Here is a 27,718-nt window from a genome sequence, read left to right as displayed (position 1 = left end):
AAGAAGCTGCACTGCAATCCCAGAGGTATACAGTTTGAATACACCGGATGCTCTGCTGGAGAAAGAGGGGCAATCTCCTCCTGTACCAGTCAGATCGGATTTGATGGTACACACACAAAAATTAAAAAAAAAAAAAATTGAAAAGAAAATCTAAACAACTTCACAGAGTTCTATATTAAGGGAGGTCAAGAGTATATATTAATTTCACTTGTATTTTTTTCATAGTGTAAGTTATATACTCTAGAAGGAAGAACTATTGTTTCATGACATCTTCAGAGACAAGATGACAAAGCCAATAACTAAAATATGACTCCTAAAATTCTTAAAAATACCATCGAAAGGCAGTTCCAGAATAGGTTTTATACTTTTCTATCCAGAGTTTCAGTTTTACAAGGTAACTGCAAGATGTTTCTGTTGCATATTATCTTCTACCTTAGGAGGAGGAAGAAAAATCCCACTAAAGAGATGTTGCTTATTTCTTATCAAGAAACTGCATTTTTGCTCTGTGATGAAGTAACCACTAAGCTAAGGTGCTCCTCATGCTATATACCAAAAGTAGTGACTGATTTAATAATTTAGTACAAACATTTACACTATAGGTTACATTCTGCCAAAGATAAGTAAAGAAGTAAAAATGTAACAATAGTTAACATATTAACCACTACTTTAAGAAAATAATTTACTCACACTTTTAGAGTTTTTTCAATGTTTCTGATGCAGAATTCCAATGTGATCACAACTTCTGTTTTTTTGTGAACTGCTTCATTAAAGTCATCTTTAGTTAATTCACTAAAAAAAAAAAAAACAAAACAAACCCTACTAGTTTATCTAAGGAATTCCTTTTTTTCTACCATTAAGTATACTATTGTTCAAATACATTTTATAAGAATATTCTTAAGATACTATCAAAGGTAATTAATATTTTAATTAAAAATATTTCTATGATGTGTATCTGTGATTGGGTGGTAAAATGTCACTGAGTCAGAACTGAGTCATAGGGACCTCATGTACAATGGCGTAAAACATTGCCCAGTCCAGTATCATCCTCACCATCATTGCTATGTCCCCCTCCTTCCACCCCACTGTTGCAAGTCACTGTATTAACCCATCTCATAGAAGGCCTTCCTCTTTTTTTTTTTCTTTCCTCTTTATTATACGACTCTCTCTTTTACCAAGTATGTTGCCCTTATCCAGGGACTGGCCCTCCTGATAACATGCCCATAGTATGCAAGACTATGCCTCATCGTTCCTGCTTGCAAGGAGCATTCTGGCTGTACTTCTTACAAGCCAAATTTTGTTCATTATTCCAACAGTCTTTGATATAGTCTCTTTGCCAAAGCTATAATCCAAAGACATCAACAATCCTTTGCTTTTCCTTACTCATAGTCAACTTCTGCAGTTGTATGAGGTGGCTAAAAACACCATGGATTAAATTATAGGTGCACTTTAATCTTCAAAGTAGTATTTCTGCTTAATACGTTCAAGAGATGCTTTGCAAGATTTCCCCGATGTAACATGCAGCTTGATTTCTTGACTGCTGTTTCTATGAACATTACTGGACTGTGATCCAAATAAAAAGGACTTCTTGTCAACTTCAATGTGTTGTTTATCATGGTGGTGCTTACCAGTCATAAGAATTTTTTTTAAAAAAAATATACTTAATCTGTACTAAAGGTTATATTAGTCCTTGATCATCGTCATTAAGTGCTTTACGTATTCTGTGCTGTCAGGAAGCCAAAGAGTGTGTACTACTACAGGGTGTTAGTGATTCTTTCTCCAATCCTGACGCCACATTTCACTTCATAGAGTCCAGCTTCTCAGGTTATTTACTCAATATACGGACGTAGTAAGTTTGAAAAAAGGATAGAACCCTGAAGTACTTTCTTGATTTTGAGTAACACATTACGCCCTTGTTCCATTTGGGTGGCTGCCTCTTGATCTCTGTACAGGTCCCACATGAATAGAATTAAGTGTTCTGGAATTCTCTTTGCAAAATTACCTATTAATTGTTAGGGTCCACACACTCAAATGCCTTTCCTTAGTCACTAAAACACAGGTAAACTTCTGATATTCTGAGCTTCTAGTCATGATCCTTCTGACATCAGGTGTGGTACCCTTCAGTCCATGTACTGAATCTGGCCCAAATTTCTGACACTTTTCTATTGATGTACTGCTCTAACTGTTTTTTAATTATCTTCAGCAGGACCATTTGTGTGTGATATCAACAGTCAATAATTTCCACATTCTGTTGGCTCACCTTTCTTTGGAATGGGTACAAGTATGGATTTCTTCCAGTCAGGGGGCCAGGTGGTTATCTTCAAAATTCCATGGGATACCAAGTGAGCATCTCCATTGTGGCATCCATTTGTTAAAAATTGCAACTGGCATTCCATCAAATCTGGTAGAAGTGTTTTTCACCAATGCCTTCTGTGTAGCTTGAATGCCTTCCTTCAATACTATGGACTCCTGATCACATGAAACCTCCTAAAATAGGTGAAGACCAACTCATTCTTAGTAGTACGGTAACTGAGCAGTCCATCTATCTTCTTTTGATGCTTCCTGTGTTGTTTCACATTTCCCCCATAAAGTACTATAAAAACAAATGCATGGGTTTCACATAAAGGCAAAAGGAAGAAGACAATTACTGTTTTCTTTCGATAAGCAGCAACAGAACAGCAAGAATGATGAAAGGCTTCACGTATGTTTTTGAAAAGAGGACAGATGTTAAGGAGGAAATACACAAATTGTCACAAGCATTAAAGCTCAAGGGCACTATGAACAGTGAGCTGAGTCCAGAGAACACACTTGTCAGCGTCTTTTAGTCACAATGCCAATATGTGTGGACAATATTAAAAAGTTTCAAATGATGTTGGGTGGAACTACAGACATATGGTGTCATAGGCCGGTTGTTCAAAATGGCTTTAGCCATCAGTTTAGACATTTACTACATGACTAGGAGAGAACGTGAAACAGGATACGTATTTACCAAGTTTAAACTGCATAAGTGTAGTGGCAATGGTAGGATTCTCACTACCAGCAAGAAAGAATAAGCAGAAAATGCAGCATTTTTCTTTCAGGGCCAGAGAGTCTTGCACCAGTCAGACTGGAAATCACAGGACAGCACCAGTAATCACAGCGGGAAACTACAGACTGACATGAGACAGAGATGACCTAGGACTGCTATCCCACAGAACCAGAGTCCAGGGGCTTTGCTCAAGCTTGCTGGAGGACTGGTGAGGAAGGGGTTGGGGAGATACCAAAATTGGCAGGACTAAGAGAACATGGTAGCACTGACCTAAGCCGTGAACTGAAGTATACTTGAGAAGTTTCCTGAGTGAGGAACTATGTCCTGCTGCCAACCTAAATTAGAAGCTGTTTACTTCCCTAATTAACTCCATAACCTTGAGCAGAGTTCTGTGTAGTTAACTACAAGTAGTATGACTAGTGTTGGAATTAGCAGAAGTAGGTGTGGGAGCCTGCTGGACATGTGTGACCTCGGAGGAGTTAGTTCTGTATTGTGGATGCTGCCAATGGAGAGTGCTGTTCTTTGTGAGATGAAAAGAGTTCAGACTCAGTTGCCCCCATACCACCCCTACTCTTTCACAAGACATGATTCTCAAAAAAAGTATTTACTCTTCACCTTAGCAAATGGAAAGAGATCATCTATAAATCATGAAGTGTAACAAACAAATATGTCAAAGCAAATAATCCACAAAACATTTCTATGTCATTTTTAAAAAATTGTTTAATTATTATTTTTCGTGTGTGTACCATCCAATCAGATTTGACTGGTATAGGAGAAGACTACCCCTCCTTCTCCAGCAGAGAATCTGGTGGATTCGAGCTGCATACCTTCGGGATCGCAGTGCAGCTTCTTGCCACTAGACCACCAGAGCTCCCTCTCTAAGTCACTTTAAAACAGAAAATGCTTAAGATGATCAATATTCCGACTTAAAAGAAGTATATTACATGATCTCATTAAAAAAAAATTAAACAATTTTTAAAATGCTTGTTAAATCAGTGTCTACTCCCAGTTTGATTTAATTTATATGAAAACCCAGAAAAGACAAATCTAGAGACAGAAAATACACTGAGCACAACAGTAGACTGGAGAGCCGAGAAGTTGTAGAAATGAATGATTACTAATGAGTATAGAATTTCTTTTCAGGCAATCAAATTTTTGAAAATTAGATAATGGTGATATTGTACAACTCTATGAACAAACTAATGGCCATTTTTTTGTATTGTAAATTTTATTTAATTTTTTTAATATGTGGTTTGAATGTGTACTGTACATGCTCAATGAGTGAACTGTATAATATAAATTATATCTCAACAATGATGTTAAAACAGGTGAGTACACTCCATTTGAGGAAAATATGGGAAATGGGAAGATCTCAAGAAGAAAATCCTAGAAACACACGTATTTGTACTGGATTACAACAATTCCACAGTTTTCTGTGACAGAGAAATGACAACAGGGAGGTTCTTGAGAGAGGAACTAGTGCTACCATATTCTACAGAATGGTTTAAGTTTTTTAGTTCAGATTCTATTTGTCCTATCTGTTTCACAAGATACTGAAACCTTTTATAAGGTTAATGGGAAAAAAATAGCTGCTAAAATAGTTTGCAAACTACATATAAAACAAGTATATAATAAAAATCAAACACCTCACCTAAACAGAAGAGATGTTGGAGATGGGATGGTTTTCAGCTATTTAGTGAAGCCTAAAGGCATGCATCAGGGAGCCCTGGTGGCTGAAAGGCAAGAAGCTGCGCTGAAATCCCCAAGGCACATAGTTTGAGGCCACCAGTTGCTCTGTGGGAGAAAGATAGGCAATCTCCTCATTTGTGATTAAATGCCTCTGAAAACCTGCCAGAGGGTCAGCTACAGGTCAGTTCTGACTTAATAGTATACAACAACAAAGGCATGCATCAGGGGGTGTATCCTTCATCCATACCTGTTCAGTATGTGTCCTGAACAAATCATATGAAATTGTCAATGTCAATCTTATATGGGCTACAATCAGAACTATGGGTAACAAGCAGACAAGAAATCAAAAGACATACTTCAACAGGAAAGTCTGCTGTTAGGAACCTCTCCAAAGTACTAAAGAACAATGATGTTAAAGACTAAGATGCACCTCTTTCAAGCCATGATCTTTCTAATCATCTACTATACATCTCAGAGCTGGATAATGAATAAGAATGACAGAAGAAAGACTGATGCCTTTGCATTATGAGGCTGGAGAAGGGCGCTAAGTGTCCCATGGATCAACAGAACAAAAACAGGTCTGAAAAAAAGTGCAGTAACTCTACTGTTCCTTGGAAGCAAGGATGAAGCGTCTTCATCTTATGTATTTTAGGCATGTTCTTAGGAGAAGCTATTTCTTGGAGAGGGACATCATGCTTGCAAAGGTGGAGGGTCAGTGAAAGAGAGGAGGATCCACAATGAAACAGACTGACTCACTGGCTGCAGCAATGGGATCAAGTACATCAGATATGATAAGGATGACATTGGACAGGATAGAGTTTATATCTGTTGCTCATAATAAGGTTGCCAAGAGTCCTACTCAACTCAGTGGCACTTAACAACAACAAGAACAAATCTGGCTTGGAGGCAGTGCAACCAAGGTACTCCTTAGAGGCAAAGATGGTGAAAGTATGTCTCACATATTTTGAGCATGTTGTCAGGAGGGCATTCCTTGGAAAAGAACATCATGCTGGGTAAGGCAGAGGGTCAGAGAATGAGTGTAAGACTTCTAAGAAGATGGACTGACAGAGTTACTCTAACAATGGGCTCAAGTGTATCAGAGATGATCAGGACACATGATTGGAGAGGGTACATATTTGCTGTTTATAGGTTGTGGGAGTTGACTCAGTGGCACTTAACAACAACCACATGTAGAGATTGAAGGATTGCTGGCTGTGCAGTAGTAGTTTGAACCCATCTGCTGCAATGAGGGAGAAAGTGGTGTCTGTCTGCTTCCAAAAAAGATAATAGTGTTGGAACCTCACGGCCAGTTCTGTTCTGTCTTATAGGATCACTGTTGAGTGGGAAGTGATGGCAATGGATTTGGGTTTTGTTTTGTGATGTGAAGATTAATCTTCAAGCTATTACTTACATAAACCATCGCACTCCCTTTCGCATTAATTCCTGGTAAAGCAGTAGGGTACTGGCGATTCTACAGGCATAACATACAACCCCTGTAATTGCCTAGTGAAGAAACACACAATTGTCACTATTTGGGGCTTGCTGAAGTTTACAGTTAAGAGAAATGTCTTAAACAAAAATTTTCACAATTATGCATCTCTAAAAGATAAATAAAAAAACAAAAGAAACTACCAATTCCTAAAGGCAAGCAACACATATAGCTATAATAAATATTTTACCCTTAACATTAACAAGCACTGTTTCAGTAGTAACTTTGTATAACAAATTCAAGTAAGGCTAGAAAGAAAACTGATAAATAACTAAGACAAGAACAATTTAACAAATAATTTTCTGTATCATAGAGGCATAGAAAGACAAGATATTTTATATTGTTTCCACTATTAATAGAGTAAGTTCAAATTTTTACAAAGTAATACAAGTAAATACTAACCTTAGCCATGCTAGCATCGCCATCTAAATCATAACGTGAATGCACTTTAGGGAGAGAAACTGAAATGTGAAATAAAATATGAAATAAGAAATTAAATACTTAAAATGAGAAATAAAGAATGTTTGATAAATTAACTTTATCCTTTATATCTTTACATAGCAAACAGCATTTTAAATTAATAGAAGAAAAATATATCATCAACCATTTTTCCTGGTTTTAATAAATCAACTAGAAACAATATGGTTCATTCCTAACAAGTAGCTCCAAGATTTCCAGATTTTAATTTTCTTTAACTAAACTTCAACACAAGTTTAATATTTCTCTTTAAATCAAATGCTAATGATTCAAATAGAAATTCTAAAATGAGTAATTTGTTTTTTAGTAGAATTATTAACATAAAAGATTCCAAAGGAGCAATTTAATTGTTCTTAGAATCCAAATCTTCATACAGCATCTTATCCACACTGAGCATACAATAAGTGAGCTGTCAAGTCAGCTCTGACTGAAGAATGACCCACCAGCAGGTTTTCAAGGTTGTAAACCTTTTTGAGAGAAGACTACACATCTTTATCGTATGGAGCAAATTGCAGACTTGAACTGCTGAATTTCTGGTTAGTAGTCAAACATGCAATGCACTATGTGAACAGGGCTCCTTACTCAGTAAGTATCTGCTAAAATTTATGAAGATACAAAATACTATTTGTTAGCAAAGTGCTACAATATAAGCTGTAATGACAACGAATTTTACTATTATATGAAACAAAAATATCTAAAGCTAAATTATGGAGCTTTTAAAATTTTTTACTACTATCTTTCAATTATTTTTTTAATTAATTTTTAATTTTACTACTATCTTTCAAGTAGTTTACAAAATTTAATAGTTATTAAGTTATTGCATCAATGCCATCAAAGAAATAAACAAACTTTTTAACACTCTTACTCTTTATTTGCTGGTAATACCACCACGAAGGAAAATGTCAACTTACTTTTCTCATATATTAATCCTGTGATGCTCAGGGGTTCCCGACTTACTACAAAGATAGGATTTCCCTCTGTGGTTTTAGGGAAATGTTGTGCCAGTCTTCCAGGGTCTAGAACTAATCGTCGCCCTTCATAGATAAGGTCTTGATTTGAAGAAATAATTTTGGTTTGTTTATATACCAGCTCATGAAAAACAGTAGCACTGTGTGGGAAAATTTTGAAAGGACAACATAACTGGAGATGAAACGAAAGGTAAAAAGCACCTTCTCTTTTACTGATGAGAACCACACCATCTATTTAGACATACATGTCTATGATCATGTTTAGTCTATATGTCTTGTTAAATGAATACCATAAAATACGTTAAACTTAAAATTCCACTTAACTTTCTACAGAGAAATCTGAAAATAAGTTACGACTGGAATCTAATACAATAGAAAGTACATTTTTTTTACAATAGGAAGTATTTTTAATATTTACTAAGGGGGAATCAACATAGCACAGAGGCTAAGAACATGGACTTTGGAGTTAGACTGTTAACGGTGTTAGGTGTCTGCACGTCATTTCTGACTCAGAGCAAGCCTATCTAAGAATAACAGATACCATCTGCTTCTCGGTTAGCAATGGAACTCTTTTACCACTTCATGACCAGAAATCCCTTTATGTCATATATACATGTAAAAACTATACTAACTCTAAGATGTACGCTGTAAATATTTTTTAAATTACTAGCATTTTTAGTTCAAAATAAGTGAAAAGAAATCGACTAAGCACAAAGGTGTCTTGGAAGAAGTGAATCCACGGTGATCTTTAGAGGCAAAAATGGTGAGAGACTGTTTCATATAATCTGGGCATGCTATCAGGAGGGGCTAGTATTTGGAAAAGGATATAATGCTTGGAAAAGTAAGGGCCAACAAAAGAGAAGACAACCCTCAACAAGATGGACTGACCATGACTGAAGAGCACAGCAGAAATTTCCAAGGACAGCTCAGGATCAGATAAGGTTTGAATCTATTATACATATGGTTTTTAAGAGTTTAGGGAGATGACACCAATTAAAAGAAGGAGCACAAAAACACAATCTCCTAAGAAGGAAGTGGTTGCCTGTGGTAAAGATGAGGTGTCTTTTCCTTTTCCTCTCTAATTCCTCAAGAAATTTATCATATGACACAACATTTTTAAACAAGAAGAAAATACAAAAGGCACTTACGTATTATAGCCGTGAATATAAATTTTATGTGCTGTCATTTGTTGTAGAGAAAAAACATGAATTATCATTCGGTGAAGTATATCGCTAGTCTCTGCAAAAAACTGATCAAAACCCCAACATTTTTCCTGATCAGCCTCAAGGATGTTTGCAAGAACAGGGGTAAGGAGAACTTGCAGACCCCTAAAACAATATTGAGAAAAATTACTAAAGAGTGAACATTTACCAATAAATTAAAGGAACTACTATTACTGTTATTAAATAATTAGTAGGAGTAAAAAAAAAACTTTCAAAATCTGCCAACATTTCAGAAAGTCAATCTTGGTTTAATCCTATATTCTAATGAGCTAGAGGTGATTGTTGTTGATTGCCATCAAGTAGAGCACGACTCCTAGCAACTCTATGAACAAAAGACTTGAAGCTTTTCTATAACTATTGTCATTTCTCCAAGTTCATAAGAATTTCCAGAGGCATGTTCTTTAGGAAGTGGATGCCACTCCTGCTTCCCAAATGTGTCTTAAACTGGGAGCTCCACCAAACACTGTCCACCATGGGTAACTGTTATGGTGGGGTGACAGATAGTGTTTTTATCTTTTACTGATTCTTCTTTCTTGAGTTTTACTTTTCAAACACAAGTATTTTACATACACAGCTATTCAAGTGAAATCAGTTGATAAGAATCATGTGTTTATAAGGCTAAGAAGTCAGAGTTTGATTTCTAGCATAAAGGAAATGAAAAAAAATTTTTCACTATCACCATATCTATCTATCTATCTATCTATCTATCTATCTATCTATCTATCTATCTACCTATCTATCTATCTATTTTGTTTTCTTATGAATTGACATTTTATTGTGATTTGGGTGCAAGTTTACAGAGAAAATTGGTTTTCCATTCAACCATTTGTACATATTTTGATTTGTCATGATACTGATTATAATTTCCACAATGTAAATTTACCATTTCTATTTTACCTTCTTTCTTATCCCTTCTGTCTTTTGAACTTTATTCCTGGAAAAATGCAACCCTTTCCCCTCACATAGCTAGTTTGGTCTATGGAGTGCATATATATTCCTAATGTTATTGTTCCTCTTTAGGTCTTTCTATTGTTTGGCTGAAAGTCCAGACATGGGTGTTCCTCAAAATTATTTATATTACAGCTCTCTAGTATCGAATCTTTAAATATTTACTCATTTTATATACTTTTTTAAAAGATATTGCTTTTTTCCCTAAAATAGCTATCAAATGATGCCAATATAGCAGTGAATAACTTTTGTCTTTACAAAGATGAACGGAAAACTTATTTTTTTCTCACAATAACTTTTCACTAGATTATAAAACACTCAAAATCATTCCTTGCAGTTACCGATTTATTAAAGTATACTGTTGTGTACAACTGAGTTGGAAGTGACCCATAGCTGAACCTCCAGTGTATTTTCAAAATCAGTAAATTCCAGGGGAAGAGACTGCCTATCTTTTTCCTGCAGAGCAGCTGGTGGATTTGAACCATAAACCTTTGTATTAACAGCACAATTCTTTACCACTAAGCCACCAGAGCTCCCTAAAGTAGGTAACATTTTCATTTTTGCCTAATAAGCACTGACTACTCTTTCTTCTGTCAGAATCCCATACATCTTTATTCTCTAACTCCACTCCCTCTGCAGGATGCAGGCCCTACAGTGCATGGTTACTGAGACCAATTTAGACCAAGGTAGTGGGTTCGGTAGTATGAACTACCTAATGAAAATGGATTTCTGGGAAACAAAGTCTGTTTTCTCATTGGACTTTGAAAGCTACGAGAACTGAGTCTAGGAATGTCAGCACCCACCCTGGATTCCAGGAATGAGCTTTAGTGCATAGAGAAAGAGGAGAAAAGTAGAGACAAAAAATGGAAAGAGACTAAGTCTTGCTGGCACAGTCTGAGTTCTAGGATTCAAGTGAACTATGAACTTTTAATTATGAAGTCATACTTGCTCTTTTTTCACGTAAACCAGCTGAATTAGATTTTCTATCCTGATTTGAACAATGCATGTATGATAGATTATCTTTTTTGCAGCCATAGGGCTTTTAGTAGTTGCTGTCATTCCTGATTTGTAGCACTTAAAGACTTTACTATTAAAAACCAAAATATAACACATTGTACTTTCCAGTAGCTAAGCATTTTTTATTCAAGTATTTATAACACTTGTGTGCTAAAACTGATTAGAATAACAGGCCTTCCAGAAAATAGGTACACTGTGGTTGGGATTGTGAAACTATTTTTTATTTTTGGCAATAAAATAATTAATCACAAAGTGTTAATAGACCCTTAATATTTTATTAATCTTTATATTTTATCAGTATTGATTCATGACCGTAAAGACTAAGTATTTCCTAAATAAAAAATTTTCTCTATAACAATGAATTTCTCTTGGTAAGTCTAGCTGTATGGTATAATTTAATTTTTCCCTTTCACAATAATTAAAACCTTACATTATAAAAATAATTCAAATAATTTTAACACTGGAAACTTTGATCTAAACGAATGTATACAACCCCAGTATTTAAAAAAATTACAACTTAACTAAGTTGTTTTAGATATTTACTCATATATTCTCAGTCACACAGAAAGCATCCACAACTTATCCTGGGTGTGTATGTACACTTAATAACTGCACAACTACCATCCTCAGGGAAAATAGAAATTAATTCAGAACCATAAATTCTTAATGCTGGCAAGTTGTCTTGGATTAATTTCTGGAGAGATATTGAAAATAATTTATCTTTACTTTTAAATTATTATAAATTCTTTCTTAATGACAATTGAATTTTTACCTGATAATATAATTTACTTCAATCAGCCTGTTAATTAATAAAGACCCATCTATAAATAGTTGAGATTCTGGAGAAAGTACTAGAAAATCACTGTTCTCACATTTTGAATAACCGGAAAACTATAAAAAAAGGGAACATTAAACTTGCTGACTGTTGAGAAATTTATTCATTAACTACATCACTACTCATCATCAATGATAAAAGATACTGAGATTCTGAGCAGGACTCTACTGCATTCAGCAGAAATTCCAAGACTAGAGATGAGCAGTCCCAATATATGCCTGTTGTTTTAAGAATGAGCCCTAGTGGCATAGAGTATTATGTATTAGGATGCTGACCGAAAGGGGAGGAGTTTGAATCCACCTGCTGTTCCAAGGGAAGAAGATGGGCCGTCAGCTCCTGTAAAGATTGAGGAAACCCAACTGAGGGTGATCATGAGTTAGAACTGACTCCACAGCAAATATGTTTGGATTTCTGGCTGGTCTTAAGAGAGATAACTAGCTCAGGCTAAATCTTTATATCACCACAAAGAAAAAGAACTAAAAAACACTCATAACATATGCTTTAAAACATCCTTTTAAAAATAGACATAAACGCAAATTAAGAAACCTTACACTTAAGCACTGGAGTATTTATGATGGTTAGTCAACCCTCATTTCAAATATCAAAATACAAAAGAGAATTTGCTACACTGTGCTTACCTAGAAAGACTACAAGAGACAGGCATATCTCCACTCCAGTCAATTGGCCCATTTTCTGCTTTCTGTACTCCTGATATCGCACCAGAAGGCTTTCCAGTAATTATTTTGTACCTGTGGAGGAATAATAATAGAATAAAATAAGCAGCTCATTACTGCAAGGCCTATTAATGTGTTTTATTTATTAATGTGAAAATACTTCCCCAAATATACCTTCAATTATCTACTAGATGAATTTTTGTAACTGTTGTTCACAGAAACTATAAACAATCAAGACGCTTTGACTTCAACTGAAGCAGAATAGAGGCTGCAGAAGTATTTTATATATGCCATAATTTATTTTCATTTGGGCTTTCAGAGTGCCATATAACATCTTGATGTTTCCAACAAAAATATTTTTTCATCTGAAAATATTGTGCAAACACACACATAAAAATGTTAAGTCACAGAATGTCTCTTGACCATGAAAATCCATCTAATTCTTCTTATCCACATTACCCAAAGGTACAGCCAACAGGGCTTTAGAAATGCTTCAGAAAAGACGTTATGCTGTCACAGCATGCTACCAGAAAGATTTTATCTGCACACTGAAAAGCTATGTAAACATACAGAAATTGATGCATACATCAAAATTAAGACGCAAACGTCATTTTATTCCTGATGACAGTGATGAAATGAAAAATGAACCCAAGTGAAGAGTAGCAATTCAATTACAGTAGCCTATAGTTTAAAAAGACCTAAAAGTGGGAGAGAAATTAAAGAGCTTCATACCTTTAATAAAACTTTATCCAGATCAAATGTAAAATAATACTAAAGGATTTCACCTAAGATTATATATGCTATTTCTGATGGAATATAGAAATAACCTAACTAAAGTGTTCTTTTTAGTCAAACCAAACCAGCTTGATTGATTTGGATCTGTATGCAGCTTCCTCCGACTAGGTAAGCAAGATTTCAGACTAAATTTTTCAAAGGAGAAAAACAGTATGAAGAGTTAAGTTTCATCAGTGGTGACAGTTGTACAACATGGCGAAATGTGAGTAATGTTACCGAATCACAAACATAGAAACTGTTGCAGCAGCATCTTACATATTCTACCAGAAGAGGAAGAAATACCTCACTCATATGAAAAGAAATCTCTCTGGAAAAATAGGTAAGGCTAATGCAAAGAAAGAAGTAAGCAGAATAAAATTTTGCAGAATTCGTAATACTTAAAAATCAACTAATTTTGGTAAGATCTACATATAAACACATAAACAACATAAAAATAGGCTTAAGGAGTAAAAATGCTATGATGTGTGATTTTTTGGAAGGAGGAGTGGCATCCACTTCCTAAACAACATGCCTCCGGAAATGATGAACTTTGATTAAATGTTGATAGTTGTAGAGAGGCTTCAAGCCTTTTGTTGTTCATGACTATGAGTCGTGCTCGACACGAAGGCAATCAACAACAACAAAGTATAATTTATAATGCATAAATTATTAGTAACGTAAAAGTCATTACAACTTGAGGTACCTCTTAGCATGTATTAGCATCATTGTGAGTAAAAGTTGAATTGAGCATCAATAAAGAACTTTTCTAATGTTATTGTTTGTTATTGTTATGTGTCATCGAGTCACTTGTGACTCATAGTGACCCTATGTACAACAGCCCTAAACCCTGCTCTATGCTGTGCCAATCTCACTGGTTCTGACACACCTACTCCCATTACCCCCATCACTGAATCGATCCATCTCATCGAGGGTCTTCCTCTCTTGTACTGTCCTTCCACCCTCCCAAACATGAGGTCCCTCTCTAAGGACTGAACCCTCCTTGCAACATGCTCAAAGTATGCCAGATGAAGCTTCAGACTCTTTGCCTCCAATGAGCAGCCCAGCTTCACCCTCTCTAGTACAAATCTGTTTGTTCTCCTAGCAGTCCATAGTATATTCAACACTCTTCTCCAGCACCACAGCTCAAAGGCACCAATTCTCTATTATCCCTAGTTACCATCCAACTCTCTGACACATAGCACACAACTGCGAAGACATTAGGCACCTCTTAATTTCCAGCCTTACATCTTTACTCTTCAGTACTCTGGAGCGGTCCCTGACAGCTGACTTTCCCAATGCTGTTTGTCTCTTGATTTCCTGGCTGCTTCTACTAAGAGTTTTGATTGTGGTGACAAGCAAACTATAACTGGTACTCTGTGGTTAAACAAAATAATCAAGTTGTTGTTATTGTTATATGCTGTCAAGTTGACTCTGACTCATAATGACCCTAAGTACAACAGCTCTGAACCATGCTCTATTCTGAGCCATTCTGATAGTCACTGACACACCTGCCCTCATTATGCCCAGTCACTGAGTCAATCCATCTCATTGAGGGTCTTCTTCTCTTGCATTGTCCCTCCACCCTTCCAAGCAGGATGTCCCTCTCCATGGACTGGTCCATCCCTGGAGCTTCAAAATACTTGCTTCCAAGGAGCAGCCTAATTTTATCCTCTTCAGGATGGAACTGTTATTTCTCTTAGCAATTCATGATATATTCAATACTCTTCTCCAGCACCATAATTCAAAGGCATCAATTTTTCTTCTATTAGGCATCAATTTTTCTTCTATTATCTTTAGTCACTGTCCAGATCTCTGATGCACAGCAAATAATTGTTAAAACCATGGCCTAGATCAGGCACACCTTAGTCTTTAGACTGACATCATTGCTCTTCAGTACTCTGGGGAGGCCCTTGATAGCAGATTTTCCCAATGTAATTTGTCTTTTGATTTCCTGGCTGCTGGTACCAAGAGTGTTGATTGTGGATCCGAGCAAGCTGAAGTTGTTAACAATCTCAATCTCTTCTTCATCTATCATGATGTTGCCATTGGCCTAGTGGTGAGAATCTTTGTTTTCTTGCTGTTGAGCTTAAATCCATAACTGAAGGCTACAATCTCTGACCACCTGCAGCAGATGCTTCAGGTTCTCCTCAGTTCTGGCAAGCAAGGTTGTGTCATCTGCATAATGCAGCTTGTTGATTAGTCTTCCTCCAATCCTGATTCTTCCTCCACATTCTTCCCCACACAGAGCCCAGCCTCTTAGATGATCTGTTGTGCATACAGACTGAAAAGATAAGGAGAAAGGATGCATGCCTGGTGTATATCTTTCCTGATTTTGAACCATGCTGTGTTTCCTTGCTGATATGAAGACTGCTTTCTGGTCCAAGTACAGGTTTTGTATAAGCACAATAAAGTGTTCTGGGATTCCCATTCTTCTCAGAATTCTGGAGCACAACAACCTGGCTAACAGACTGACAAAGATCCTTATTTATTCTCATTCCAAATAAAGGTGATGCGACAAAGTGTGGAAATTATCGAAAAATATCATTAATATCACATGTAATCAAGATCCTAATTAAAATTATTAAAAAACTACTGGAACAGCACATCAACAGAGAACTGCCACATGTGCAGTCTAGTTTTAGAAGAGGTCATGGTACTAGGGATATTATAGCCAATGGTAGCTGGATCTTAGCTGAAAGAGAGTACCAGACGAATGTCTGTGTTCCAATGACTATACAAAAGCATTTAACTGTGTGTGTCACAATAAACTGTGGCTAACTCTATGAAGAATGGGAATCCCAGAACAAGATGAGTTATGACTTATTTATTAAGTAGCAACAACTTTTAAATCCATCTTAAGACTAAAAATAACATTCATGTTGGCTTAAATTGGATGCAAAGAAAAGCAGTTATAATTTAATGTGTAAAAATCTAGAAGTAGAAAACCAAAAGAGAAGAAAGTGCTCAGCATTTCTCAGGCTAAAAGAATGGAGGAGAAAATTCAAGATTTGAGTTGCAAAAATGAACAATCTAATAAGGTCAAAATAATGAACCACACAAGAAGCCATCAAAAGAAGAACTGGAAAGAATCTCTCCACCCAGAGTAAAAAAAAAAAAACGTACAAAAAAGCCACACACACACACCCCCAATACCAAAAAAAGAAAACTAGTCAACCTGCAACCATTTTGGGAGGTAGCATATAATGAAGAGTCAATGGTACTGCAGGAAGAAGTCTAAACTGCACTGAAGGCACTGGCTGAAAACAAGGCTCTATAAATCAATGGAATGCTGAGATGTTTCAAGTAATGGATGTAGCACTTAAAGTGTTCACTTGTCTATGCAAAAAATCTGGAAGACTGTCACCAGGTCAACCCACTTGAAGAGATTCTCATCTGTGTTCATCCCAAAAGTGACATATCAGAATATGGAAATAATTTATCAAGATTATTAATACTACATGCAAGTAATAACGTGCTAAAGATAATGCAAGAGCAGCTGTTATTGTTATGTGCTGTCATCAAGTTGCCTGCAACCCACAGCAACTCTATGTACAGCAGCCCTGAAGTCTGCCCTGTCTTGAGCCTGTCTCACTAATTCTGACATATTAAACCCCCATTGTCCCAGTTACTTTATCAATCCATAACCTCCAGGGTCTTCCTCTTCTGCACTGTCCCTCCATACACCTGAGCATGATGTCCTTCTCCAACGACCAATCTCTCCTGGTCATGTGCCCAAAGTATCTGAGACAGAGCTTCAAAATCTTAGCTTCCAAGGAGAAGCTTGGTTTCATCCTCTCTAAGACAGAAGTATATTAATAGTGAACTGCCAAAAATTCAAGCTAAATCCAGAATATATGGAACAAGTAAATGGGTCTTGGCTGAAAGAAGAGAATGCCAGTAAGATGTTTTGTTGTGCCTTATTAATTATGCAAAAGTATTCAATTGTGTGCATTTTTAGTAGTTATGAATAATACTGAGAAGAATGAAAATTCCAAATAATTTCATATGTTTGTGTGGAATCTACACATAGACCAAGAAGCAGATGTTCAAATAAAACAGGCTACCCTGTGGTTTAAAACAAGCAAAGGTACATGCAGCTCAGTGCCTTGGCAAGATACTTCTATATGTAAGCCAAGCAAATAATAAGAGAAGTTGAACTACATGAAAAAGAATGGGGCATCAAAATTGAAGTAAAACTCATTAAAAACCTGCTATTTGCAATTGACACATTTTGCTCTATAAACATGAAGAGGATTTGAATAATTTACCAATGAACGTCCATAGACATCTTTAGTATGTCTGATGTCTCAACATAAAGAAAACAAAAATTCTTATAACTGGAATAAGCAATATCATTCTAAATGAAGAAAGAATGACGCTATTAAGGATTTTATTTCATGTGGCTCCACAGTGAATACCCATGGAAACAGTAGTAAAGAAATAAAAAACTACTGCACTGGACTAATCTGTTGTAAAAGACCTCATTAAAGGGTTATAAAAGCAAAGATGCTACTATCTTAGGACTAAGGTCTCTATGACCCAAGTCATGGTATTTTCAAACAGTTCTCATATGTATGTATGTAAGAGGCAGACAATGAATAAGGAAAACTGAAGTAGAACTGTGGTCTTTAAATTATGATGTTGGCCTTCTGAGAAACAAAAATGAAGTGGGGGACAAAGTACTCCCTGACCTCAAAACCTACTACACAGAGGTAGTAACCGAAACAGCATGGGACAGGTACCATGGCAGGGGCACACAGATCAGTGGAACATAATTGAGAACCTAAAAATAGACCCAGCTATCTACAGTCAAGTGATATTCGACAAAGAAATAAAACCTATCAAATGGGGAAAGGACAACCTCTTCAACAAATGGTGCTGGCAAAACAGGACTGCTACCTGCAAAAAGCAAAAATGGTATGAATCAAGGCAGATAAGAAACTTGGGAGTAAAGCCCCAAACCATATAAAGTTCTTAAAAGACAAACTGGGATCTAGCTTAGAAGTCCTAGTCTATGATATAAAAAACTGACAGAAAAGTACAATCTGAAGAGGATAAAACTGATAAGTGGGACCTTCAAAAGATTAAATCCCTGTTTTCATCAAAACTTTTTCCAACAGGGTGAAATGAAAACCTACTGACTGGGAACAAACATTTGGCAATTCTATCTCAGACAAGAGTCTCATAACTTAAGTTTATAGACTACGCCTGGGCCTCCACGAGGAAAGGACCAATAACCCAATTACAAAATGGGCAAAAGACATGGAAAGAATTTTCACAGAAGAAATTCAAATGGCCAACAGACCTATGGAGAAATGTGCCAAATCAGTGGCAATAACGGAGATGCAAATTAAAACCACAATGAGCTGTATTTAGCAAAAAGACATACCTTTGTGTAGATAACTTATATTTTAGTTTTTATAGGTTTTTAAGGATTCTAAATCTTTGTTATTGTCCACATAGGAATTAATAGGATATCAACTCATTCATCATACAGGGTCACTGAAATGAAGAAGTAGAAAGTACTGGTATCCTAAAATGACCCTGAAGTGAGTGACTAATACGGAGAAATAGTAGGAGAGAACAAGCATATCAGCACGCAGCCTAATGGAAACAAAATGTGACAGCTCTGACCAGTGGCAGTATTGCACAGAAGCATGTGGTGACCTCCAGAAATCTATATTGAAGGAAGGGTAGTGGTTCAAGAGTTCTCTTGAAGATGAATCTTATACAAGCTTTGGAGGAACTGTGGTGATATTGATGGACAATGGAATTAAAAGACAAAGCAACATTCATTAAATAAAAATTTATTAGTATTAAAAAAAAACCACAATGAGGTATCATCTCACTCCAGTAGCAGTGGCAAAGTTGACAGCAAGTTGTAAATATTGGAGAGGATAGGAACTCTTTTACATTGTTGGTGGGATTGTACAATGGTACAACCACTCTGGAAGGCAGTTTGGTGCTTCCTCAAAAAGCTGAACATAGAAATTCCCTATGACCCAGATATTCCACTGCCTGGAATATACCCCAAGAAAATGAAAACTCAGACTCAAATGGAAACTTGTAAAGCAATGTTCATAGCAGCATTACTCACCATCACAAGAACATGGAAACAGCGCAGATGTCCAACCACAAACGAACAGACTGAAAAGTTATGGTACCTTCATACAAAGGAAAACTACACAGCATACAGGAGCAATGATTTTTTAAATTACTACCTAACTTGGGAGGGACTGGAGTGCATTATGCTGAGTGATCTAACTCAGTCCTGTAAGGACAAATACTGTATAAAACCGTTACTGTAGAATGAGTATAAGGATCCAAGGCAGAGGGAAGGGTAGAAATAGAGGGGTGTGGATGGAGGGGAGGCAGGGTGTTAATCATATGGTTACACAATTCGATGCATTGTTGGGGTGAAGGAAATGGGAAGAATCTTTTGTGAAAAACAGTGCATTCAAACTTAAATTAGGACAGTGACAGTAAAAATTTGTCTTATAATCTTCAGTCAGTCATGTTATCATGAAGGATGAGTTATCAGGAAGGATGCTTGGAGGACATCATATATGGTAAAGCAGAAGACCAGAGATTAAAAAAAGGGAAGACCCTCACATAAACAGATTAACATCATGGCTAAAACAATGGGCTCAAATATAGTAAGGACTGTGGATGGTGCAGGTCTGGGCAGTGTGTCCTATCATACATAGGTGTAGTATGGGGAAACACTGTCTAGTCAGAATCCAATGACATGCAGATAAGAGTATGATTCAATGTCAAATGCCATCAAGTCAATTCTGACTCATGGCAGCTGTGGAAAAAATGGGGTTTTCAAGGCCCTGACCTTTTGGCAGCAGATCACCAGTGTTGTTTTCTGGGGAGTCTCAGGGTGGCCTGAATCACCAGACTTTGGGAGCAGGTGAGTGCTTTATCATTTGTACCATTAAGGATTCTAATGAACGTTATGTTGTTGTTATATGTGTCGAGCCACTTGCAACTCACAGTGACCCTATGTATAAGAGCCCTAAACCCTGCTCTATCTTATGCCAACCTCATTGTCTGACACATCTACTCCCATTACCCCAATAACTGAATCGATCCATCTCATTGAGGGTCTTCCTCTCTTATGCTATCCTTCCACCCTCCCAAGCATGATGTCCCTCTCCAAGGACTCCCTGCAACATGCCCAAAGTATGTCAGACGAAGCTTCAGAATCCTTGACTCCAAGGAGCAGCCCAGCTTCACCCTCTGCAGGACAAACCTTTTTGTTCTCCTAGAAGTCCATGGTATATTCAATGCTTTTCTCCAGCATCACAGCTCAAGGCATCAAATTCTCTTTCTATCATTCCTATCACTGTCCAGATCTCCAACGCATAGCAAGCAATTGCGAAGACTATAGTTCCGATCAAGTGCAAGTTAGTTACTAGCTTGATGATGCTCTTCAGTACTCTGGAGAGGTCCCTCACAGCTGACTTTCCCAATGCAATTTGTCTCTTGATTTCCTGGCTGCTGGTACCAAGAGTGTTGACTGTGGAGCCAAGCAATCTGTTAATTATCTCAATCTCTTCACCATCCATACTGATGCTACCAATCAGCCCATTGGTGAGAATCTTTGTTTACTTGATGTTGAGCTTCAATCTGTATTGAAGGCTGTAGTCCTTGACCTTCTGCACCAATCACTTCAGGTGCTCCTCAGTTTCAGCAAGCAGGGCTGTATCATCTTCATAACACAGGTTGTTGATGAATCTTCCACCGATCCTGATGCCACATTTCTCCTTGTATAGGCCAACATCTCGAATGATCTGTTCTACATACAGATTGAAAAGGTATGGAGACAGACTACATCCCTGGTGAACCACCTTCCCTATTTCAAACCATTTAGTGTTTCCTTGCCTCTGTTTTGACAACTGCCTCTTGGTCCAAGTATAGGTTTCACATAAGCACAATCAAATGTTCTGTAATTCCCATTCTTCTCAGAGTAAGTCAAAGCTTGTGATCCACACAGTCAAAAGTCTTTGCATAATTAATGAAGCACAGATAAGACATTCCTCTGGTACTCTCTGCTTTCTGCCAAGACCCACCTAACATCAGCTATAATATCCCTAGTACCACCACCTTTTCTAAACCCAACCTGCACATTTGGCAGTTCTCTGCTGACGTGTTGTTCCAGCTGTTTTTGGGTAATTTTCAGCAGAATCTTGCTGGCATGTGATATTAATGATATTGTTTGATAATTTCTGTACTCTATTGTGTCACCTTTCTTTGGAATGGGAACAAATAATGATCTCTTCCAGTCGGTTGGTCAGCTGGCTATCCTACAGATTTCTTGGCACAACTTAGCAAGCACATCCAGGGAAGTGTCTATTTGTTGAAATAAGTCAACTAGTATGCCGTCAACTCCTGGAGGCTTGTTTTTTGCCAATTCTTTCAGAGCAACTTGAACTTCTCCCTTCATCACCACAGGCTCTTGCTCATAAGTTATTTCATTAAATTCTTCTGTGTCTGCCAATTACTTCTAGTACAGTGATTCTGTATACTCCTTCCATCTTCTTTTAATGCTTCTTGGATCATTTAACACTCTACCCAAATCAACCTTAAGTAATGCCACTCATGGCTTGAATTTGTTTTTCAACTCCTTCAGTTTAAGAAATGCTGAGCGAGTTTGGCCCTTTTGATTTTTTGACTCCAGGTCTTTGCATATTTCACTATAGTATCTTGCCTTGTCATCCTGAGTTGCCCTTTGAAATTTTCTGTTTAGCTCTTTAATTTCTTGATTTCTTCCTTTGGCTTTGGCTTCTCAGCATTCTAATGCAGTATTCAGAGTCTCATCTGACATCCATCTTGGTCTTTTCTTCCTCTTCAGCCTTTGTAATGATCTTTTGCATTCTTCATGTACAATATTTTTTATATCCTCCCACAGCTCATTTGGCCTACGTGCATTGGTGCTCAAGGCCTCATTATGCACAAGTTATTTTTATTGAGAAAAGTATAAATGGACTCTTCATCTTAGTTAATGAAGAAATTTTATAAAAAAGGCACAGCCATAAAGAAGGTTCAAGATGAAGTTATAATCAATGTTTTCTTCCCATGAAATCTGTTTACTGTCCTTGATGCAAACATTTACAAAATACTTAGATTTTATCAACAGCATCCTATTATCTGAACTTTTTATACTTCATCAAACCAGAAAAATGAAAATTATACTTCTCCCCTAATTATCTGAGATATAATTAAATAAAATGTTAAGAGATCTATATTTGTTCCCATTCCAAAGAAAGGTGATCTGACAGAGTGTGGAAATTATCAAACAGTATCACTGATATCCCATGCAAGCAAGAATCTGCTGAAGATTATCCAAAAATGACTGAAACAGCACATCAACAGAGAACTGCCTGAGGTGCAGGCTGGGTTTAGAAGGGGTCGTGGTACTAGGGATATTGTAGCTAATGTTAGATGGATCTTGGCTGAAAGCAGAGAGTACCAAAGGATTATCTATCTGTATTTCATTGACCATGCAAAGGCATTTGACTATGTGTTTCACAACAAACTGTGGCTGACTCTGAGAAGAATGGGAATCCCAAAACACTTGGTTGTGCTTATGCAAAACCTATTCTTGGACCAGGAGGCAGTAGTCAGAACAGAGCAAAAAAACACTGCATGGTTCAAAATTGTTAAGGGTATGTGTTAAGGATCTGTCCTACCTCCGTATCTTTTGAACCTTTATGTGGAAAAGACTCTGAACCTTCATCTGACATACTTTGGCCATGTTTCAAGGCAGGATCAGTCCTTGGAGAGGGACATCATGCTTGGGAGCTTGGAGGTAAAGTACAGGAGGTAGACCTCTGATAAGATGGATTGATTCAGTCACTGGAGTAATGCGGGTAGGTGTGTTGGAGACAATAAGATTCGCAAGGGATAGAGCAGGGTTTAGGGATGTTGTACACAGGATCGTTGTGAGTCACAGTTGACTCAAGAGCATATAAGAACAACAACAAGAAGTTCATTGAAGCACTGTCTCACATACTTGGGGCACGTGGCCAGGAGGGACTGGTCTGTGGAAAAGCACATCATGTTTGGAAGGGTGGAAGGACAGAGAGAAAGATCCCATATGAGATGGATTGATACAATAACTGGGGTATAAGTGTGTCAGTCAGTGAAACTTGCTTAGGATAGGGCAGGCTTCAGAGCTGTTGTACCTAGCATTGCTATGAGGTGCAGGTGAGACTCTAAGGCATATAACAAACACCACCAACAACCATCAAGTCAGCACTGGCCCATAGGAGACCCTCTGGTGGGTTTTCAGAAGCAAATAACTGCACAGAAGAAGACTGCCCATCCTTCTCCCGCAGAGCAGCTGACGGAGTCAAACCACGTACTTTTGGAATTGCAATGCAGCTTCTTGCCACTAGGCCACCAGAGCTCCTTATGTTAAGTTTACTCTTGTGTTTATTATTCTGAGTCATAACCATTCACTAAACTAAAAAATGTTCATAATCTTAGGGTTATATGTTTATGTGGGTTGGCTGTTTCTTACGAAGAAAGTTAATTTGCTAATTTCTTCTGAAATAAAGAGAAGTCCAAGACCTTGGCCTTTGGTGATCCCTCAAGTCAGAACTAAAATCACTCAACTCTCAGCCAAATAGACAAGCCTACAAAGTGATGAGTAACAAACAAGGAGGAACAACCTCTTTTGGATAATCAACCATACAAGATCAAAAGGGAAGAAACTGTCCAGGATATAGGCATATAAGCCTGGAAGGGCTAAGAAAGAACAACGAATGGAAACTGGAAACAAGGGCAGAAGAGTGCTGTTTTACTGTGGGGACAGGAATTAATGTTATGAACCAAAATGTGGGCAAACTGTTAAACAGAAACAAATCTCCTCTATGAACTCTCACTCTAATTAGAGTTAAAAAATAAGTAAAAAAGAAGTATGGTTAAAAGACATATGTAATTAAAAATATCCCTTAAAAATATCTCTCTTCCTTCATTTATTTCATAAAGTGTTTCTATTCTCAGAAATTATCCTAATTACTACGACAGTTCATAAATTTATAGTAGTACTAATATACTTGTATTTATACTAAATTTTTATTTATATATGTGGAATGTATTCAGTGTCTGGCCAAACCTGGATTCTAGAAAAAAATTATTTAAGATTATTATTGGCAAGATTCTTTTTGCAAAATGGGAAAAGAAATAATTTCAGGTTAACAATTTTCTTTCTTTAAGATCTGGTGGGGATTCTAATACTTCACAGAATGAATTCTATTTCATTTCAGTGGAGGAAAAATCCTGATGAATATACAAAGCTAAATAACAAGCGGTGTGATGAAATAAAATACACAAAGTTACTTTTAAAAGTGTGTAAAAGGGAAAAAAGTGTGTAAAAGATTCTATATTGATAAACATTTAAAAAAAGAGATAATATGGTTAGTCAAATACTAGATGCCACTTATACATTGTCTATAAAACATTTAAACATAATATGAAAAATTGTATTATTTCACAGGTCATACTGATCTTAAACAGCTTAACATATCAGGAAAACCACAAAATGAATTTTCATTAGCACACATGATTAACAAATGATGAATTTAGAAATGTATCTGAAAAAATAAAAATACATGTAAGTTTGTGATTTTAGCTGGGAAAAATGACTTACATCACTTCTTTATTTCGTCGAGGTCCTTCAAATGGTCTAAAAGGCAGTGAACCCGTGGCTGCATGGTAAAATGTTACCCCAATGCTCCAAAGATCAACTGTTGCTCCATATTTCTTCTGATGATCTTTTCTTAGCACCGCTCTTTCATACATATCAGGATGCTAAAGAGATTTTTAAAAATGTAAAAAGATTAAAAAACTATTATCAGACATTGTTTTATACTTACAATAAGGAACAAAATATGCACAACTGATTGACAGGAAAAAAAAGACTAGGGAAAGATTTACACATAAATAGAATCAATCTTGCAGGGCTGAAGAGGATGGGAGGTGGGAGAGACAGGAGCAAAGATTGATGAATAAATAGAAAGTCTGAGTGATGGGAAAGGCAAGGTCCAATGGGGGTTTGATAAGACATTGCTAATAATTGCACTGGTCAATTGTAATTAATGATATTAAAGAAAATGTATAACATTGTATATAATAAATTAAAAAACCCATTAAGCTGTGCTTTCTTGTAATATGCTGTCCAATGAGTAGCTAATAAAGCCTAGACATTCTGTTTTTCTAATAATTTCGTTGTCCTGTTCTGAAAAGACTACTACTCATCTTTCTCTCCATAAATCTCCAAACATTGTCTTTTGACAGCCAATTTTGACCTTCATTCCTATTTCATCCAGAGAAATGGGAGCAATAAGAGATCAACTCTCCCTTATACTTTTTACCAAATACTAAAGTACCTACTTAATCCTACTTCTCACCACTGGGAAAAGTGGCAGCATCATGATAGATGGTGAAGAACTTGAGACTGTTAACAACTCGAGTTTGCTTGACTCCACAACCAACACTCCTGGTACCAGTAGGCAGGACATCAAGAGATGAATTGCATTGGTAAAGTATGCTGTCAGAAACCTCTCCGAAGTACTGAAGAGCAATGATGTCAGTCTAGAGACTAAGGTGTGCCTGATACAGGCCATGGTCTTTTCAATTACTTGCTATGCATCAGAGAGCTGGACAATGACTAGGGATGATAGAAGGAGAATTGATGCCTTTGAGCTGTGGTGCTGGAGAAGAGTATTGAATATACCTTGGACTGCTAGGAGAGCAACTAGGTTCATCCTAGAGAGGGTGAGACCAGGTTGCTCCTTGGAGGCAAGGATTCTGAAGTTTCGTCTGACATACTTTAGACATGTTGCAATGCGGGACCAGTCCTTGGAGAGGGACATCATGCTTGGGAGTGTGGAGGGACAACACAAGAGAGGAAGACCCTCATGAGATGGATTCAGTGACTGGGGTAATGGGGTAGATATGTCAGAGACAGTAAGATTGGCACAGGATAGAGCAGGGTTCAGAGTTGATGTTCATAGGGTAACTATGAGTCACAGGAGACTCAACTGCACATAACAACAACAACAACAACAACAACAACAACAGAGTACTCACATCTGTAGTCACACTCTAGACCTACCTTCTAGTTACAACGGAACCGCTCCTATCAAAGGCCAATTTGTGCTGTGGAGTTTATCATATAGCCTTACCAATTCCAGGAATAAGCTCCTGCAATCACTCCTTTTATTTTGTATACCAATTTCCCCTCTGAGGTTATTTCCTATCAATTTATAAACATCTTTTGCTATTTTCCACTTTTAAAATGCTTATTTGATCTAACAACATTCTTCAGCTACGTAACAATTCTCTGCTTTCCCCAACAACAAAGCTTTTCAAAATAGTTGTGCACACTTATTATTGTATTTCCTCATCTATTATTCAGGTCATGACATGAAGTTATCATTCATACACTTTTAACTTTCAAAACACCTTCCTGCTCTGAGCTCCAGATTTATATATTCTATGATCTTTCTGAATGTAAGCCAACTTGAACTGAAAATATCCCAAAATAAGACTGTTGGCCTTCCTACTAGTTTCTCTTTATTATGTCTTCTAAGTAAATAACATCACCTTCTAGCTAGTCAACTGATTATATCCAAAACCATCCAGGCAGCATCCATTCTGGTACCTTATCTCTCATATACAATCCATCATAGCAAGTCACATAAGCTCTAACACGAAAATGACATTTTCTAGATTCAACTCAGAGGATTAGCCTTATTGGGGTCACTGGAGATGTAGTCACCAGAAAAGCATTCTATTAGTTAACCATAAAAAAAAAAACCCAAAACAGTCTGTTAGATAAACCATATGTTTAAACATAGATGATACTGTACTAGTTCTTGGGAACAAATGGATCCTTTCCAACACATTTAAGAAAACACTCTAAGGTTAACTACATTTCATGCTAGACTTGGAAAAATCCGAAAGAAAGTATAGTCTATAAGGGCAGTAAGACAATCTTCTTTGTATTGTAACAGTAGAACTGAACTGAAAAAAAGTCACAGAATCTAAAGTTCTTGAAAGAAAACCAGGAGTTATGAACAATCAACAAATTATAAGCTTTCCAATAATGTATTTACTTTTAAGTATGATACTTTCCTAGGTATTTCAAACATTTACTAACTTTTTACAATACACTGATGTAAACCTGTAAACTTTTGAACCACAGAGGTTTCTAGTAAGTCAAATTAGATCCTTTCAGAGTTTCATTATTTTGTGCTAAGTTTCTTACAATGGTTCTTTGGCTCTTTCAATAAATAACTTGCTCAAACAGAATTTTCTATTTCAGAATTATAATGAATTTTCCACTAGAGGGGATAGGTTCATAACAAGATCATACTACATTTGCTGCTGTGATTAAAAATAGTCATTTCCCAGTTTATATATGGCTATGTAAAAGTGTTATTTTTTAAAGAGTTATTTTTTTAAAGAAGAATACTGCTAATAAAATTAAAGGACATAAAAGTGCTCCAAAATTTTTACACTTTTTAGCAGAAATAATGTCTCTAAGAAATTAGTATTTAATTCCCTTGATGTTGTTGTTGTT

At 36.7% G+C, this 27,718-nt stretch overlaps 1 protein-coding gene across 1 annotated transcript in view; it reads right to left on the bottom strand.

Moving 5' to 3' along the window:
• Window positions 1-27,718, bottom strand: part of TBK1 (TANK-binding kinase 1) — a 66,778-nt gene that overhangs the window by 24,920 nt on the left and 14,140 nt on the right. Inside the window, exons 6-12 of the mRNA XM_006886053.1 lie at window positions 24,782-24,942; window positions 12,310-12,420; window positions 8,797-8,976; window positions 7,592-7,788; window positions 6,606-6,664; window positions 6,126-6,217; window positions 688-789 (exon numbers count right to left, since the gene is read on the bottom strand). Of these exons, the coding sequence (XP_006886115.1) occupies window positions 688-789; window positions 6,126-6,217; window positions 6,606-6,664; window positions 7,592-7,788; window positions 8,797-8,976; window positions 12,310-12,420; window positions 24,782-24,942 (902 nt within the window). The remainder of the gene's footprint in view (window positions 1-687; window positions 790-6,125; window positions 6,218-6,605; window positions 6,665-7,591; window positions 7,789-8,796; window positions 8,977-12,309; window positions 12,421-24,781; window positions 24,943-27,718) is intronic.

The sequence above is a fragment of the Elephantulus edwardii genome, unplaced genomic scaffold, assembly GCF_000299155.1.
Source record: "Elephantulus edwardii isolate Elephantulus edwardi_28Jun2011 unplaced genomic scaffold, EleEdw1.0 scaffold00047, whole genome shotgun sequence".
Lineage (NCBI taxonomy): Eukaryota > Metazoa > Chordata > Mammalia > Macroscelidea > Macroscelididae > Elephantulus > Elephantulus edwardii.
This window is presented reverse-complemented; position numbering and strand designations above follow the sequence as displayed.